At 54.7% G+C, this 16401-nt stretch overlaps 1 protein-coding gene across 5 annotated transcripts; it reads left to right on the forward strand.

Annotated features, from left to right (window-relative positions):
• Nucleotides 1-1120: 1120 nt before the first annotated feature.
• SLC25A23 (solute carrier family 25 member 23) lies at nucleotides 1121-16293 on the forward strand. 5 transcript variants are annotated; one of them, XM_058537940.1, is made up of 11 exons: nucleotides 1122-1938; nucleotides 3039-3165; nucleotides 3715-3802; nucleotides 4062-4173; nucleotides 5187-5345; nucleotides 5431-5583; nucleotides 5785-5892; nucleotides 6781-6948; nucleotides 7169-7345; nucleotides 10701-10851; nucleotides 11849-15425. In XM_058537940.1, exons 1-11 carry the CDS (start codon nucleotides 1783-1785, stop codon nucleotides 12031-12033), a joined length of 1584 nt encoding a protein of 527 aa, XP_058393923.1. In that variant the 5' UTR covers nucleotides 1122-1782; the 3' UTR covers nucleotides 12034-15425. The 5 variants fall into 5 exon arrangements, with proteins under 5 accessions (XP_058393922.1, XP_058393923.1, XP_058393925.1 ...); XM_058537942.1 differs by lacking the exon at nucleotides 11849-15425 and adding an exon at nucleotides 15975-16293 and having other exon boundaries at nucleotides 1123-1938; XM_058537939.1 differs by lacking the exon at nucleotides 11849-15425 and having other exon boundaries at nucleotides 1121-1938; nucleotides 10701-11834.
• The last annotated feature ends 108 nt before the right edge of the window (nucleotides 16294-16401 follow it).

Consider the following 16401-nt stretch of genomic DNA (forward strand, 5'->3'; position numbering starts at 1 on the left):
GAGGCTGTATAACGCATTCCTGGGTCGAGGGACATCTGTTGAGAAACATACCTGTGAGATGAGAGAAACAGCCTTGTCTGAGGAACATCTGCATAGAATTGAGCTCAAATGAGAGGAAGAGCTGAGAACCTCTGCATGAGGCACGCTCACATGGAAGTACATCTGGGGGGGTGGCGGCAGGACAGATGCTCATGTGTATAGAGGCCCACCTGTCAGGGGTGTATTTGTGAGAAAATACCTGTTTGGGGCATGTCCTTGGGAAAATATCGGTATCCTCCATGGTGTAGGGCACCTGCAAGAATCACCTGTGAATGAAAACATCTGTGAGGGGATAAAAGGCTCGATTGTCTGGGACGCACCTGTCTGGGCAGAAGCTGAGTGGGAACCAAATGTGCCCTCGCAGCTGTGTCTTTGGATAAAAGACAGTGATAATAAGATGCCCCCCTCGGTGCTCTAGGCTGAAGAGTCATGGTTAAGAGAAAATCAGTCCCTTCTAGGGTATAGAGCGATGGGTAAAAATCCCAGGTCTGGTTAAATCCCCGCTTTGCCCCTACCTGGGCACGTGGCCTGGGTAGAGCGGCTTAACCTCCTGTGTCCTCATCTGTGAAGCGGGAAAGCCAGTCCCACAGACCTTATAGGGTTTTGGCGAGGACGACGCGAGAGGCGAGTAAAAAGCCTGGCATGTGCAATGCACTGAATTAATGTTAGCTGTTCTTTATTATTATTCCTGTCGAGTGGTCTGGGCGCCCCTCCCCCTAATGGTGAATCGAGAAACTGCGCCCGACACTAGCGGGAGGGACTTTAGGCAGGTGCAGGGAGCGTGACAAACTGGGGCCCCGCCTCCAGCGCTCAGCCGCTCAGTCCTCATGCCCACCCGCGCCTGGGACACTGAGACCCTCCAGGTCGGTCCGGAGAGAGCTGTCAGCGGGGCATCTGGATCCGGCCGCGGCCTCTTTAAGGCTGCGGGCAGAGCCGCGGGTCGCAGGGCCCAAAGCAGCCCAGGGTCAGTGGGGAGGCCCCGCCCAGGTGGGTGGGCGAGGTGGGGCGGGCGGGCGCAGCTCTCGCGGCTCTGGCCAATAGGAAGCCGACTTTGCAGCCGCGCCGCGCGTTGATCTTCCGTTTCCCTGTCTGAGAGGGACCGAGAAAGGAGGCGCGCGGGCGGGATGAAGGCCCAGAGGGAGAGCACCGCGTCTTGATCTTCTGTTTCTGTGGCCGAGCGGGGAATGTGAACTGAGCGGGCGGGCAGATGGAGGGCTAGATGGCGCAGAGTTGCTGCTTGAGAATGTCTGGGAAAAGCGAGAACTTTCGTTCCTGAAGAGGATTAGTAGCGGAGGGAGGTTAAGTGGAAAGGGATTACGTAATACAATCCCTGACATCTCCCTACTTCGTCCCCTTGGGCAGAGGGTAAACTGAGGCACGCAGAGACGAAACTCTGAAACCAGAATTGAGACCACTGATCTCTCCAGTGCCTCTTCCCAGAACGAATCCTGGGGCTCCCTAGGCTATGCAATAAGGGAGCATCCCTGACATCTCTCCGCACACCCTCCCCAGCTCCGCTCCCCCCTCAACGCGGGTCGGGGGAGGAGACGCAAGTTCTGGCGCGGGCGACGACGGCTAACAGTCACCGCCTCCTGCAAGTGCCAGAGCCAGGCGGACGGCGCGGAGGCTGCGGTGGCAGCGGCCCCGGAGCTGGCCCTGCGGGGCCCCGGGGGGGAGGGGGAGCCGCTAAGCCCCCGCTGAGGCCGCCCCTGCCGGGCCTCCCCTCCCCCCCGGGCGGGCGCCATGCGGGGGGGCCCGGGTGACGCGGAGCGGCGGCAGCGCTGGAGTCGCCTCTTCGAGGAGCTGGACCGTAACAAGGATGGCCGCGTGGATGTGCACGAGTTGCGCCAGGGCCTGGCCCGGCTGGGCGCGGGCGACCCGGACCGCGGCGCCCAACAGGTACCCCCGCCGGGACCCCCGCGTTCGGGCTCTGCGCGCAGCGGGCACCCCGAGCCCCTGAATGGAGCGCCGGGAGCCGCCAGGGACTGCCTGTGGCTGGACTCCGGGAGCTGTGCCCAGCCTGGGCGTCTCTGTCCCCTTCCCCCTGCCCACCCGTGTCTGGGCCTAACGGGCTCGCTCAGAACAGGGCCACCGAGTCCCCAGGCCTGCAGGTCGCCTGCCAACACCCAGTCCCCTCCTTCCCGGGGGTTGGGGGATGTCTGCCAGGGAATGGAGCTGGTCAGCTCTTCTGCCCACTGCCCTGGACACACCCTCCTCTGAACTCTTTGCACAGCCCACGACATGTCCTGCTCCCGCCTCCAGGAGACACACCCTCCCCTCTCTCCTCCCCGTCTTCTGGGTACCTACTGCCCTCCCAGCCAGCTACCCAGCCTCTGTGTTTGCATTCCCTCTGCTGCCCCTTCCTGGGCCTGGCTCAATGCCCCAGGCTGCCCCATCCAGGGACCCAATCCTGCCTGAGGCCACATTCAGCTAGGGGTATACCTATGAAGCAGGAACTTGACCCCAAGCCCGGGGCCCTCACACCTGTAGCCTCAGATGCCCCTGGAGTGTCACCGCAGCATCCTGAGGCCTCCAGTCCGACCTCCCACATTCCCGATGGGAAAACAGAGGTCTCGAGGCTGCTCTGCTCGGATCTGTCATTACCCCACATCGCCCAGAGCTGTCTCTAATGGGAGCTCCTGAAACTGCCTTGGGGACAGGTTTTTATAAGAGGCAGCTGGAAGGACAGGCTTTCAGAGACAAGATCCCAAGGCTGCGACCTACTGCTTCCCAGCTCTGTAACCTTGAACAAGTGACTTAACCTTGCAGAGCCTCGGTTTGCTCGCCAGGAAAATAGGATCACCGCTATCCGCCTCACAGACCTACCATGGCCTTGGGCATCTTGCTGCGAAGCGAGCTGATGGAGGGAGGGGGTGCCTTTGCTGCCCCTGCCCTCTAGGCTCTGGGGGCCCTGGGTTCCTGGGGCATAAGCTCATTGTGCCCCTTCCAGATCGGGGACCAGCCTCCAGGAGCTCCCTCTGACCCTTCCCCCCTGCCAGGGCATGTCCTGTGAGGGTGACACTGACCCAGATGGTGGTCTTGACCTGGAGGAGTTTACCCGCTACCTGCAGGAGCGAGAGCAGCGTCTGTTGCTTCTGTTCCGCAGTCTGGACCGGAATCAGGACGGTAAGTCCCGGGGATGGGGCTGCGGGGGCCCCGCAGACGCCAATGGCGTTAGAATTGGCAGAGCTAGGAGGAGGGGGGAGGGCTGCATCTCCCTGATGACTCACAGGCTATTTTGGGAGCTCGCCTCACCCCCAGCTAGGTAGTTCGGGGCCCAGCCAGCCCATCCCACCTCCTTTCCCTTCTGGGTGGGACCCCTATTATTATCATTATTTTTCTGATTGACCAAGATCCCCCCTATTGCTCCCAATAAGACAGAGTCACCCCTCATAGCTTCTTCTGGGTCCCCAATATTGCCTCGTGATCCCCTATGGCCTGGGGACCCCCATAAGTATTACTGGATTCATTCATTCATGGAACAAAGGAGCCCCCAACATTGCCCAAGTCCACCTCTCTGATCCCAATGGATCAGGGACCACCCCCCCCAACCTTGCTGCAAACCTCACCCTGGGTTTCTGGATGCCGGTAGACCATCCTCATTCCAAGCTGTCCAGCTCCTCATCTCCAGGGTCCCCACACACACACCCTTCCCACCTCGGGTCCCCTCCCCAGGTCATATCGATGTCTCTGAGATCCAGCAGAGTTTCCGGGCTCTGGGCATTTCCATCTCCCTGGAGCAGGCAGAGAAAATTCTGCACAGGTGAGTAGCTGGAAGTCCCGAATCTCAGGACCCCTCAGCCACCTTGAGCCTCTGGACCCCAGATCCAGCCCAGGGGAAGTTGGGCTTCAGAGCCAGGAAGATCTTGAGCCAGTCTCTCGCCTCTCTGAGCCTCAGTGTCCCCCTCTGTAAAATGGCAAGCTCTCAGTGCAGAGGAGCTCAGTCTACCCCCAAAACCGACCAGAACCTCACTCCAACCCACCCCGAGCCCCAGGCACTGACTCTGTCCCGACCCCCCTAGTATGGACCGTGATGGCACCATGACCATTGACTGGCAAGAATGGCGAGACCACTTCCTGTTGCATTCGCTGGAGAATGTGGAAGACGTGCTCTATTTCTGGAAGCATTCCACGGTGAGGCGGGGGTGGCTTTCTTCCCCTGGGGGCCGGGTCCCCTTCCCCCCACCCCGGGGGGCCTTGCTCTGGTCTCCCCAGGGCATGGAGGGGCTGGGTCAGGACTCTAGGAGGAGGAGCCCCTGGGAGCAGCTGGGGGATGAGGCTCTGCACCTCTCTTCCTCCATCTGGGGCTCAGGGGACTCACTTGGGCAGGTCTGTGCTCTGGGTTGGAGCCCTTCAGACTTAGTGTGGGGCGTCTGGGGACAGGCTGTGGGACATCTGGCTTCTCACTCTCAACCCACGCAGCTCCCCTTCTGCTGTTTTCTATATGCCTCAGCAAAGGATTCTGGGGCTGCAAAGACAAGTTAGAAAGCCACTGTCTTCAGAGGGTCCCATGGGATCCACCAGAAGCTGTGGGGAGGAGGTGTCTAGATTGCCATTTCCTGGGTGGGAATCCCTGAGTGATGCTTGTGGCAGGATCTGATGGTTTCTGGAGGGGATCCATCTGTGGGATCTGGTGAGATCCTCTTGGGAGATCCAGCGATTCCCACCCTGGGGAACCTGTGAGGTTGGTTGGGAAGTCTATAAGTGGACTCTGGGGGGGGGGTGATCTCTGTGCAGGAGATCCCTATGGGATCTGGTGAGACCCCAAGAGGGATCTGCTGAGCTCCTCAGATGGGAGGTCCCTGGGAGGATCTTATGTGGCCCTGGAGGAATCTTCTGGAATCATTATGTGGGAGACCCTTGAGTCTCAGAGGATCTGGATCATTCAGAGGGATCTGATTGGCTCTTTATGGGGCAGAGGCTTGGGGAGGATCTTTTGACGGGATTTGGTGGCGGTCCCCAGGAGGGATGTTGGATCTCATGTGGGAGACTGCCAGGTTGGATGTTTTGGTGGGATCCAGTAAGGGTCCAAGAGGGATCTCCCAGGATCTCCAAGCGAGATTCGTTGGTGGACTCTCCCAGGGTCCTGGGATTAATGAGGGAGATGCCCCCTTTTAGGGCTGACACCCCAGCCTTTGCGTCCTCAGGTCCTGGACATTGGCGAGTGCCTGACTGTCCCCGACGAGTTCTCGGAGCAGGAGAAGCTGAGCGGCATGTGGTGGAAGCAGCTGGTGGCGGGCGCGGTGGCGGGTGCCGTGTCTAGGACAGGCACAGCCCCTCTGGACCGCCTCAAGGTCTTCATGCAGGTGAGGGGCCCTGGAGGGACCCACTGCCTCCCCTGGGCCTGGGCCTCGGGAGGGGACCCCAAAGCCGCCTTGTCTCCCCGCCCAGGTCCACGCCTCCAAGACCAACCGGCTGAATATCTTGGGGGGCCTACGGAGCATGATCCGAGAGGGGGGCGTGCGCGCCCTGTGGCGTGGCAACGGCATCAACGTGCTCAAGATTGCCCCCGAGTCGGCTATCAAGTTCATGGCCTACGAGCAGGTGGGGGCAGGCATGGGGAGGCTCGGGCTGGACAGGAGGATTTGCAGGATTGGCTTGGGGGCGGGGAGTGTCTGCAGGTCCCCAGGAGTGGGCATCTGCTCCCCTGTATGATGCCCACAGCAGGAGGACAGTAGAGGGGAGGTCCGAGTGCACGGAAGGCTCAACCCTGAGGTCCTGCCCACCTGTGTCTCTGACCCTCAGATCAAGCGGGCCATCCGAGGACAGCAGGAGACGCTGCACGTGCAGGAGCGCTTTGTGGCTGGCTCCCTGGCTGGCGCCACGGCCCAAACCATCATTTACCCCATGGAGGTGAGAAGGAGGGACCCTGGAGGAGGCCCCATTGCAGAGTGGGGGGCCTGCAGTAACCATTTCACTCCATGGTGTGTTAAGCTTTGGGGTTATAACTTTGCCTCTTCCTGATCTGGACTGCAGCTCATTAGAGCAATGCTGTTTCATGTGTAGGCTGTCTGGGTATCACAATTTGAGATGTGACTTCTGGGGACGGTGGTGTTGGTTATGACTGTTTAGACAGCAGTTGTGGGGGCCAGTCGTTTATGGATATACCTCTTCTAAGGATGCTTGTTTCCAGGGAACCATTTCTAGGTGAAACTGTTTCAGAGAAATCATTTCATGGTGGCTTCAAAGTGTTAGAGACCCAGGTTCCTTCCCTCTATCTTGTTGTTCCGCCACCTTAGCACGTAGCATCCACCTCATGGACCAAAATGGCTGGTTGGGCTCCAGTCATCACAGCCACATTCCAGCCAAGAAGGAAGAATAGTCAAAGGAAAGAACACCTCCCTGCCTTTAAGGATGCATTTTGAAAGTCACACATACCTCTTCTCCTTTTGTTTGATTGGCTAGGACTTAGTCACATGGCCACACACCTAGGGAAACTGAGAAATGCAGTCTTTATTTCTAGAGGCTGTGTGCTTGCTGAAAATTACAGTTTCTATTATTAAGAGAGAAGGGACCAAGATACTGGGAGACAGCAGTGGCTGCGACATGCAACTCTAAGAGGTGTAACCATTTCTAAGTATAGAACTTAGGGATAGCAGAAGATTCTAGAGAAAGTGGGATTTTTTTAATTTAGTTATTCTCAGGGTATCTCCTTCTAGGAGTAGCTATTTCTAGGTGTCTTCCTTCCTGGATATAGTGATTCTAGAGGCAGCTTTTCCAAGGATAACTGGATTTCCCCAGGTGCTGAAGACACGGCTGACCCTTCGCCGAACGGGCCAGTACAAGGGGCTTTGGGACTGTGCGCGGCGGATCTTGGAGCAAGAAGGGCCCCGTGCCTTCTACCGTGGCTACCTGCCCAACGTGCTGGGCATCATCCCCTACGCGGGCATCGACCTGGCCGTCTATGAGGTCTGTGGGCAGCCCGCCCCCTCTCCCTTCTTCCCCACTCTGGGATCTGCCCACAGGATATCCCTTTCTTGTGCGGCTGCCTCGATCTACCTCCAGAGCTAGGGGAGACAGTCCTGGGGCCCAGAAGCACCGTGGGTTTGGGGATCCTGAGGAACCCCTTCAGGCATTGGACCCCCCCCCCACTCTTTCACTTACCACTACAAGAACCTTCCATTTGCAGCTCAGCCTTCCAGGGTCTCAGGACACGGGACAGTTGGGGACCACTCTAGCTCACAGAATCATTGGAGCAAGCAAAGATGAGCTTCAAAGATGCCCATCTCCCCCACAGCGCGTACTGGACCCAGCCTCTCTCTCCAGGCTGCTGTCATCTTCAGGGCCTGCCCATTTCAGTGTCATGGTAAAAACCACACCCCGTGACGGAATCTTAGGGCCTTTATCCGGAGAGCAGGAGTTGGGACTTTTGCTGTTTCTCTTCTGGCGGCTTCATTCATTGCTTTTACCTTCTCCTGGTGGGACCACCAGATGCTCCCAATTCGCACAGCCCCAGACGTCCCCTGGCATCCCCCAAAATCTTTGCATCCAGGACAGGGCTGGCTTCATGGGCAGCCAAGGGCCCCGCAGTCAGAAGGGGCCAGCTCTCATTTTTTTTCCCCCCAAAGCCCCAGTAGATAGTTGTCTGTCATAGCTGCACATCCTTCTAGTTGCTGTATGTGGGACACAGCGTCAGCTTGGCCGGAGAAGCAGTGCGTCAGTGCACACCCGGGATCCGAATCCCGGGCCGCCAGCAGCAGAGCGCACGCACTTAACCGCTAAGCCACGGGGCCGGCCCCAGCTCTCGGTTTAATGCTCTGCTGTTGCCGTCTTGAGATTCCTAGCAATCTTTGAACAAAGGACCTCACATATTTTTATTTTGCGCTGGGCCCTGCAAATTTTGTAGCTGGTCCTGATCTAAAAGACTCCATATCTGCCGTCCATACCGGCCCTCCCCAGCACCCAGCATCTATGCAGCCACTGAGACAAGGCCTTCACTCATTCATTCATTTGATCATTCATTCATTGACTGGATCACTTAGCAACGATTTACTAAGCATCCGTATGTGCCGGGTCCCGCGCTGATGTCTCCAGGTACGGCATTCAGTGTGAACATCACAATTCATGCCTTCCTGGGGCATCCACTCCCACGAACAAGGAGGCCAGGCAAACAGCAAATAAGTAGTTTCAGGTCCTGATAAGTGCTCAGAAGGTAATAAAACAGTATGTGTCATCGAAAGTAACAGTGGGCGGAGGGGGGTGTGGGAACTCCTTTGAGAGGTGACATCAGTGCAATGAGCTGAGCATGTATGAGGGGGGAGTGTGAACAAGGCAGGGGGCACAGTGTGTGCAAAGGGCCAGAAGCAGGAGCGAATTTGACCCGTTGGAGGAGTGGAAGTCTTGAGTTTTTTCTAGGGGTGATTGAAGAGTTAGCAAGGACTCAATAATGAGGAGTTTGGGTTTATCCTTAAGGCACTAGGCGGACTTGAGGGTCATGAGCAGAAATAAGACGCAACCTTATTTAATCCATTCTTTACCAAAAAAGGGAGTTCGGAGGTCTAACAAGTTTGAGGAACCCTGTGCCCTCTTGGAGTTTCAAAATCTATGTTAGTCCCTTAAAGCCTCTGAGAAGTCCCACAGAAAAGTGATTTAACTTTTTTTTTTTTTTAGCCCAGTGTGGGCTGTACTTATCCAGTCATCAGAACTCTTTTCAACAGAACAGCTCTTAAAAACTCATTAAACACCTGTTAGGCAAGTGTTGCTCCAGACCCCAAAGAAGGCTATTTAAAATTGCAAAGGCAATAATGGTAAAAACACTTACTTCTCATTTGCCCGTTGTGTGCCTGGGCCAGACATCACTAATCCATCACTGCACAGAGTCCCTCTCCGCAGTTCCAGGCAGCCATTACCAATGGATGAGAATTGGCATAGGAGATGAAACCTATGAGCCACCCCAGTCCTAAAGCCAAAAAGAAGGTTCTGTCTTTACAAAGGCCTTGCAGAAGGCTGCCCTAAAGACCAGAGACATGGCTCTGGACTCAGGTGTGGCTCTGACTGTTGATTTGCACCCTTATTTTGTGGCTTTGGGTGGTAACTTCCCTGCAGCCTCGTTTCTCATCAACAAGTGGGGATTATAATAGTAATTGTCTTAGTTTGGGGTCTTCTAGAAGTAGGGATGTGAGGGCAAGTGGCTTTTTGGGGAGGTAGTGAGACAGGGAAGGGAAGGTAATGAAAACGGGGAGTATATATTAGTCCCCTAAGGCTGCCGTAACAAAGTACCACAAACTGGGTGGCTTCAAACAACAGAAATTTATTGTCACAGTTTTGGAGGCCAGAGTCCAAAATCAAGGTGTCGGCAGGGCCGTGCTCCCTCTGGAACCTGTAGGAGAGGATCCTTCCTTGCCTCTCTCCCAGCTTCTGGTGGTTGCTGGCGATCCTTGGCATTCCTTGGCTTATAGACCCATCCCTCCAGTCTCTGCCTCCGCTGCCACATGGCTGTCGTCTCACTGTGTGTCTCTGTCTCTATTTCTCTCCTCCTCATCTTATAAGGACACCAGTCATATTCAATTAAGGCCCCACCCCACTCCAGTATGACATCATCTTAACTCGTTACATCTGCAAAGACCCTCTTTCCCAATAAGGTCACAATCTGAGGTCCTGGGGTTAGGACTCCAACATCTCTTTTCGAGGGGATGCAATTGAACAGATAATGGTGTGTCATGAAGCAAGTTACCAGGGTAGGCAGGTGGAACTGAATTCTGATGGAGAACCCTGGGAGGCAGCATAGAGCATGCTCCCCCAGAAAGGCTAGGGAGCTGGGGTATTGATACACCAGATCAGTCATTCAAAGGTTGCATTTGGGGGTGCTAATTCCTCAGCACTTCTTGCCTATTCCTTTGTGCTCAGAGCAGCCTCGCCTGGGAGCAGAGAAACTCCTCAGGCAGAGCTGTGGATGCTGGCAGTTGGAAATGGGCAGATTTGAGCTGAAATGGTAAGGGATAAGGGTGGGGCGCCCACCTTGGAGAGTGTATGAGTCCCCTGTGGCTGCTGTAACAAAGAGCCACGAACTTAGTGGCTTATATCAGCACAAATGTATTATCTTATAGTTATGAAGGTCAGAAGTCCGAAACGGGTCTTAGTGGGCTAAAATCAAGGTGTCAGCAGGGCCGCATTCCTTCTAGAAGCTCTAGGGGAGAATCTGTGTCCTGCCTTTTCCAGTTTCCAGTGGCTGCCTGCATTCCTGGGCCCCTGGGCCCTTTCTCCATCTTCCAAGCTAGCAGCCTGGCATCTCCCAACCTCTTCCTTTCTCTCTGGCCTCTGCCTCCATCATCGCGTCTCCTTCTCTGACTCTTATAAGGAGCCTTGTGGTGACATTAGACCAATGGATACTCTGGATATTCGAGCATCATCTCCCATCACGAAGTCCTTACCTTAATCCCGTCTGCAAAATCCCTTTTGCCACATAAGGTACCGTATTCACAGGTTCCAGGGACTGGGGCGTGGACAGTATGGGGCCATCATTCCATGTACCATAGAGGGTCGAGATGAGGACCGAGTGAGAGGATGCTGGTAAAGTGTTTGCACGGCACCTAGGAGGTATTGAGTGCTCAGCTGGTACCAGCCGTCAGGGGATACAGAAGCCAGCCAGCGGGGCCTCTGAAGCCAGGGTCCTGGTGTCACCCTCCTCCAACCCACCCTCCTCCCTTCTTCACCCCTGCCAGACCCTGAAAAACCGGTGGCTCCAGCAGAATAGCCACGACTCGGCAGACCCGGGCATCGTCGTGCTCCTGGCCTGCGGTACCATCTCCAGCACCTGTGGCCAGATAGCCAGTTACCCGCTGGCCCTGGTCCGGACCCGCATGCAGGCCCAAGGTGAGGCCTGGGTGGGAGGATGGGGCAGGGAAGGTCTCACGACTTGGGCCCCACCCCCCCTTGCCCAGCTCCTCCTCCCGGGTAGGCAGAGTCCTGGGCTGGTATCCTCCTGGATTTGGATGGCCTTGACTAAAGTCCCTACCTTTCTCTGGGCCTCAGTTTACCCATTTGTGACATTAGAATGGGAGCCCTTGACCGTAGCTAGGAGGACAGATGCTGCGGGTGCTGGCAGAGCGCCCTAGCGATCTCAGCTGGGAGGCTGCTGCTGGCTAGCATCTCCGGGCTGGTAACTTGAGGTCTAATCTGCAAGGCTGGGTTATCGTGAAGGGAAGGCCAGGAACCAGGTAAGGAGGGGCAGGGCCAGGCGGGTTATTGTTGTATCATTTTTCTCTGTCTTTTTCTTTTGTGGGTTCTTCCTCACCCCTCCAACTACCCCTGAATCTGTTTTGCGAATTTCCTTGGGAATATTAGTATTTGTGTTTCGTGATTTTTGCTGGGGGGTATCGGTGCGCAAGACTGCGTCCCTCACCCTCAAGGAGCTCACAGGCTGGGGATGAAGATGCTGAATAAATCATTCCACAATTAACTATGGATTTAGGGTTGAATAAAGGGGAAGGGGAGCCAGACTTAGACCGGGGTGCCAAGGAGGGCTTCCCTGAAGAGCTTTGGAATGGAGGTTGGAAGGATGGGTAAGAGTTAGCTGGGAGAAGAGGAAGGGAATTGAGTTCCAAGAGGAGGAGATTTCTGTGCCCTCTCCCACCATGCACACACACTCCTGCTGTGTTTCTAATCGACTCCAGACTGGGGCCCTCCAGATTGGGGTGAAAAGGTGAGCAGCCAATTCTAAGGCTGGTAGAAGTCCTGACTCTGAGTGGTAGGTCCTACTTTTAGTCTAACCATCCTCCCTCCTGCTACAGTGACCACTTCGTCCAGCCCTAGGGGTTATGAGGGGGAAGTGAGAGAGGGACCTTACCTGGCCTCCCCCACCCCCTCCCAGCCTCCGTCGAGGGCGGCCTCCAGCTCTCCATGCTGGGTCTGCTCCGTCACATCCTGTCCCAGGAGGGCGTGCGGGGCCTCTACCGGGGCATTGCCCCCAACTTCATGAAGGTTATCCCGGCTGTGAGCATCTCCTATGTGGTCTACGAGAACATGAAGCAGGCCCTGGGGGTCACATCCAGGTGAGGGACCCAGAGCCCGCCCCCCACAAGATTCCTCACGTCAATCATGATGTCCCCTACACCTCAGCCGCTGGAGACTGATGGCCCAGGCAGTGGATCCCAGGCCCCCCTACACTCAAACCACAGGATCTCCACACTTCAGCCATGGGGTCCTGCGTGTCCACATCCCAGCTACTGGATCCCACATCCCACGTTTCCCTGTTTCCCCCCACACTGGGTCCTGGACCCCCACATCTTAACCACTGGATCCCCCATAACCCAGCTAATGGATCCTGATACCCCAACCCCCAGGAGCACAAATCCCCACATCTAATCACTCAGACCCCAGCTGTCTCAGGCACCAGATCCAGTGTCCCCATGCAGCACTGGATCCCAGATCCCCAACGCCACTGGTGGATCCCAGATCCCTATGCTACAAGCCCTGGATCTCCAAGCTCTTCCACTGGATTATGGATATCAAGAAACCTCAGCCACTGGATCCTGACAATGCAATGCCTAGATCCCGGGGCCCCAACCACTGGATCTCAGATCCCCTCACCCCAACCACTGGATTCCTGAATTCCTTTACCTCAACACTGGGTCCCGGGCCCTCTGCTTTGACTGCCGGATCCCTACACTGAAACCACTACACCTTCAACCCCCAACCACCAGATCCCAGATTCCCCAACCCGCCGGATTCTAAAACCACTGGCGGAGCGAGTGGGTCCTGGCACCACAGCTGCTGGATCCCAGATCCCTTCATTGCAGGCACTGGATACCAAAACCTCACCCATAGGAGGCAGATCCAGGCACTGGATCCCAACCTCTTAACCCCTGGTTTCTGACCCGAATCCCCCAGGCACTGGATCCCAAGAGCTCAGACCCCAAGTCTAGATCCCAAAAGGCCAATCACAGCATCCTGGATCCCACATGCCCCCGTCCCAGATACACTAGAGCCAGAGACCTCCCCCCATGACACAAGCCCCATCGTCTAGGGAGCATGCAGGGAGCCCAGGACCTGGCCTCCCGGCTCCAGAAAACCCATAGGACTTGGCCAATGTCCTGACCCAGCTGGATGCCCCTTCCATGCCCTGCACAGATGCTGGATACCCACGCCCCCGCCCCACCTCCCCAGCATGGCCACACCCCTGGGCCTTATGGAGAAACTACTCCCTCAATTGCCCCCCTCCCCCGACGCTCTGCAGCATCTCCCACCCCCTTCCCACCTTATTGGCTGATAATGCCCCCAGAGCCTGGAGCCCTGTGGAGGACCCAGTCACTTTCTTGGTGGCTGGCAAAGAGGCAAAGTGATGCCAGGGACACGGAAAGGGGACCCTCCCCAGGCTTCAGTGTCAGAAGCCAGGAGCAAGTCTACACAGACCACCCTTCCCTAAACCCAGACATCCAGTTATGCAAAAACAAGCCACATCCCCCAAACTCACTCCAGGTCTATTTTTCTACCAGAGAAGAGCAGACAACCCCCTCCCCCACAACTAACCCAAGCCCCCAGCCCCACCTCCATACATTCTGCACTTTATAGATGCATTCTGAGCTTAGGATAATTGGGGGACCCCTCACTCCACTCCTCCCAAGTCCTTGGGAAACCCCATTAAATGAGTGAAAGAGGAACTGGGATGTATCGGGGGCCGGAGGACCCCCCCCAAGGCTTCCACCTCCCCCCACCGACATCATGCCCCACTTCCTGCCTGTGTGTGTCATTTCAAAGGCAAAGAACAAAAGGAATACATTTTCTAAGCTCTTTTACTGTGGTTTTTACTGAAAGGGGTGGGTGGATGTGGGACCACCGCAAATACCCACAGGGAAGGGACATGAGTCGTCATCTGTCACACACAGTTCCAGAAGACCAGGAAATGACTCCCTCTTTGAGCCTCAGTTTCCCCATCTGTAAGGTAGGGGAATGAAAAAGTCCACATTCATGAGCCCTTCTAATTTTTCCGGTATTTTTTTCTAATTACACAAGTGTATTAGTTTCCTAGGGCTGCTGTAATAAACCACCACAAACTGGGGGCTTAAATTTTTTTTAGATTGATATATTTTTTATTGTGGTAAGATATACATAACACTTACCGTTTTAACTGCTTTAAGTGTATAGTTCAGTGGCATTAAGCACATTCACAGTGTTGTGCAACCATCCCCACCATCCATCTCCAGAACTTTCTCATCTCTCCAAACTGAAACTCTGTCCCCATGAAACACTGACTCTCCATCCTCTCCCCCAGCCCCTGGCCCCACCATCTACTTTCTGTCTCTGTGGATGTGACTCCTCTAGGGGCCTCCTGTGAGGGGATCACACAGTGTCTGTCCTTCTGTGTCTGGCTTATGTCACTGAGCATCATGTCCTCAAGGTCCATCCACCTTGGAGCAGGTGTCAGGATTTCCTTTCTTTTCAAGGCTGAGTAATATTCCATTATCTGGATGGACCACGTTGTGTTTATCCATCCATCTGTCAATGGACACTTGGGTTGTTTCCATCTTTTGGCTATCATGAATAAAAAACAACAGAAATGTATTCTCTCATAGTTCTGGAGGGCAGAAGTCCAAAATTTTAATGCTCCCTTTGAAGGCTTGAGGGGAGGATCCCTCCTTGTCTCTTCCAGCTTCTGGTGGCTGCCAGCAATCCTTGGCGTTCCTTGGCTTGTAGACCCATCACTCCAATTTCTGCCGGTCTTCACATGACCAAACTTTTTCCTCTGTGGACCATGATAGTCACCCTCCAAGATGCCCTCAGTGACCTCTGCCTCTTAGTATCACATTCTTGTGTAGTCCCCTCACTCATTGTACCAAGGTGGGTCTGTATGACCAAGGTGGTCTTAACGACAGGGATACATTCTGAGAAATGCGTTGTTAGGCGATTTCGTTGGTGTGCGACCACCATAGAGTGTTACACAAACCTAGATGGTACAGCCTCCTACACATCTAGGCTATGTGGTACTAAACTTACAGGACCACCATCGTATACGCGGTCCATTGTTGACCAAAACATCGTTATGCGGTGCATGACTGTACAGCAGAAGTGATGGTATATGACTTCCAAGATTAGGTTATCAAAGACTTTTAAGCTATGGTTTGTGAGGGGCTAATTTGTCACACAGCAATAGCTAACTGATATATATACGCATACATAGATATGAATTTTTCACGCACTCAAATAAGGATCAAGCCTTGCTATTTTGCATTTTTGCTTCCTTTGAATTATGTCCTTAGGATCAATTCCCAGAAGGGTGATTGCTGCGTCAAAGGATATGACTATCTCAGAGTTACACCACCAGAAAAATTATACGCAATATACACAGCTACCAACAAGGAACTAGCATTGCCAATTTTACTGCAGCCATACCAGCACTGAGTGTTACCACTTACTTTTATTTAATTGGGCCAGTTAATGTCCATTTTCTTGTCCACGTTCTTTTTTTCCTTTTTTTTTTTTTTTTTGGTGAGGAAGATTGGCCCCGAGCTAACATCTGTACCAATCTTCCTCCACTTTGTATATGGGACACCGCCACAGCATGGCTTGGTGAGCGGTGTGTAGGTCCATGCCCGGGATCCAAACCCACAAACCCCGGGCTGCCAAAGCAGAGTGCACGAACTGAACCATCACACCACTGGGCAGGCCCCTTGTCCACATTCCTCTATCCCATTACATTATGGCTGGGATTTAGGAGGCTCTGCTTCCTGACATGCAGTGGGACATCAGACTGGCTGCTTTTCTCTTTCTAAGCCTCAGATTCCCCACCTGCAAAATAAAGGGTGTTTCCACTGACATCTTTAAAGGGAAAAGAACTTATATTTATTGAGCAAGTACTATGTACCCTCTGTGCTAATCCCTCTAGTGAATTATCTCATTCACTTACTTATACATTTATTGAACACTTACTTTGTGCCAGACCCAGTTCTGGGCTGGGATACAGAAGTGCATGATACAGACAAAAATCTCCATTCTCACAGACCCTGCATCCCAGTGGAGAGAGACGAACAATAAGTAACACAAGTGAGTGACTGTGTAGCAGCATAGAAAGCTAAGGTGCTATGGAGAAAAATTAAGGATGGAAGGAGATGAGAAATACTGCAAGGTGGTCAGAGAAGGCCTCATGGAGATGACATTTGAATACAGATTTAAAGATGGTGAGGGAGGGAGCCATGGGAAGGTCTAGGGAAACAACATCCCAGGCAGAGGGCACAGCCTGTGCAAAGGCCCTGGGGCAGGACCGGGCCTGGTGTGTTGGAGGAACAGCAAGGAGGCCCGTGTGGCTGGAGCAGAGGAAGCAAGGGGCAGAGAGGGAGGAGGGAGGGCAGGGAGGGGCCAGGGCCTGGTTGGCAGCGGGGAGAACTTGGGCTTCTCCCCGGAGGGAGGGGGAGCCCTGGAGGGCTGTGG

The sequence above is a fragment of the Diceros bicornis genome, unplaced genomic scaffold (genome assembly GCF_020826845.1).
Source record: "Diceros bicornis minor isolate mBicDic1 unplaced genomic scaffold, mDicBic1.mat.cur scaffold_73_ctg1, whole genome shotgun sequence".
In the NCBI taxonomy this organism is placed as follows: Eukaryota; Metazoa; Chordata; class Mammalia; order Perissodactyla; family Rhinocerotidae; genus Diceros; species Diceros bicornis.

What these genes read in the sequence shown, in the direction of transcription:
- SLC25A23 (XM_058537939.1), top strand. Translation starts at nt 1,783, where the DNA reads ATGCGGGGGGGCCCGGGTGACGCGGAGCGGCGGCAGCGCTGGAGTCGC. An exon ending in ATTTCTGGAAGCATTCCACG is followed by an intron (nt 4,174 to 5,186) that starts GTGAGGCGGGGG and finishes TTGCGTCCTCAG; the next exon opens with GTCCTGGACATTGGCGAGTG. An exon ending in AGTTCATGGCCTACGAGCAG is followed by an intron (nt 5,584 to 5,784) that starts GTGGGGGCAGGC and finishes TCTGACCCTCAG; the next exon opens with ATCAAGCGGGCCATCCGAGG.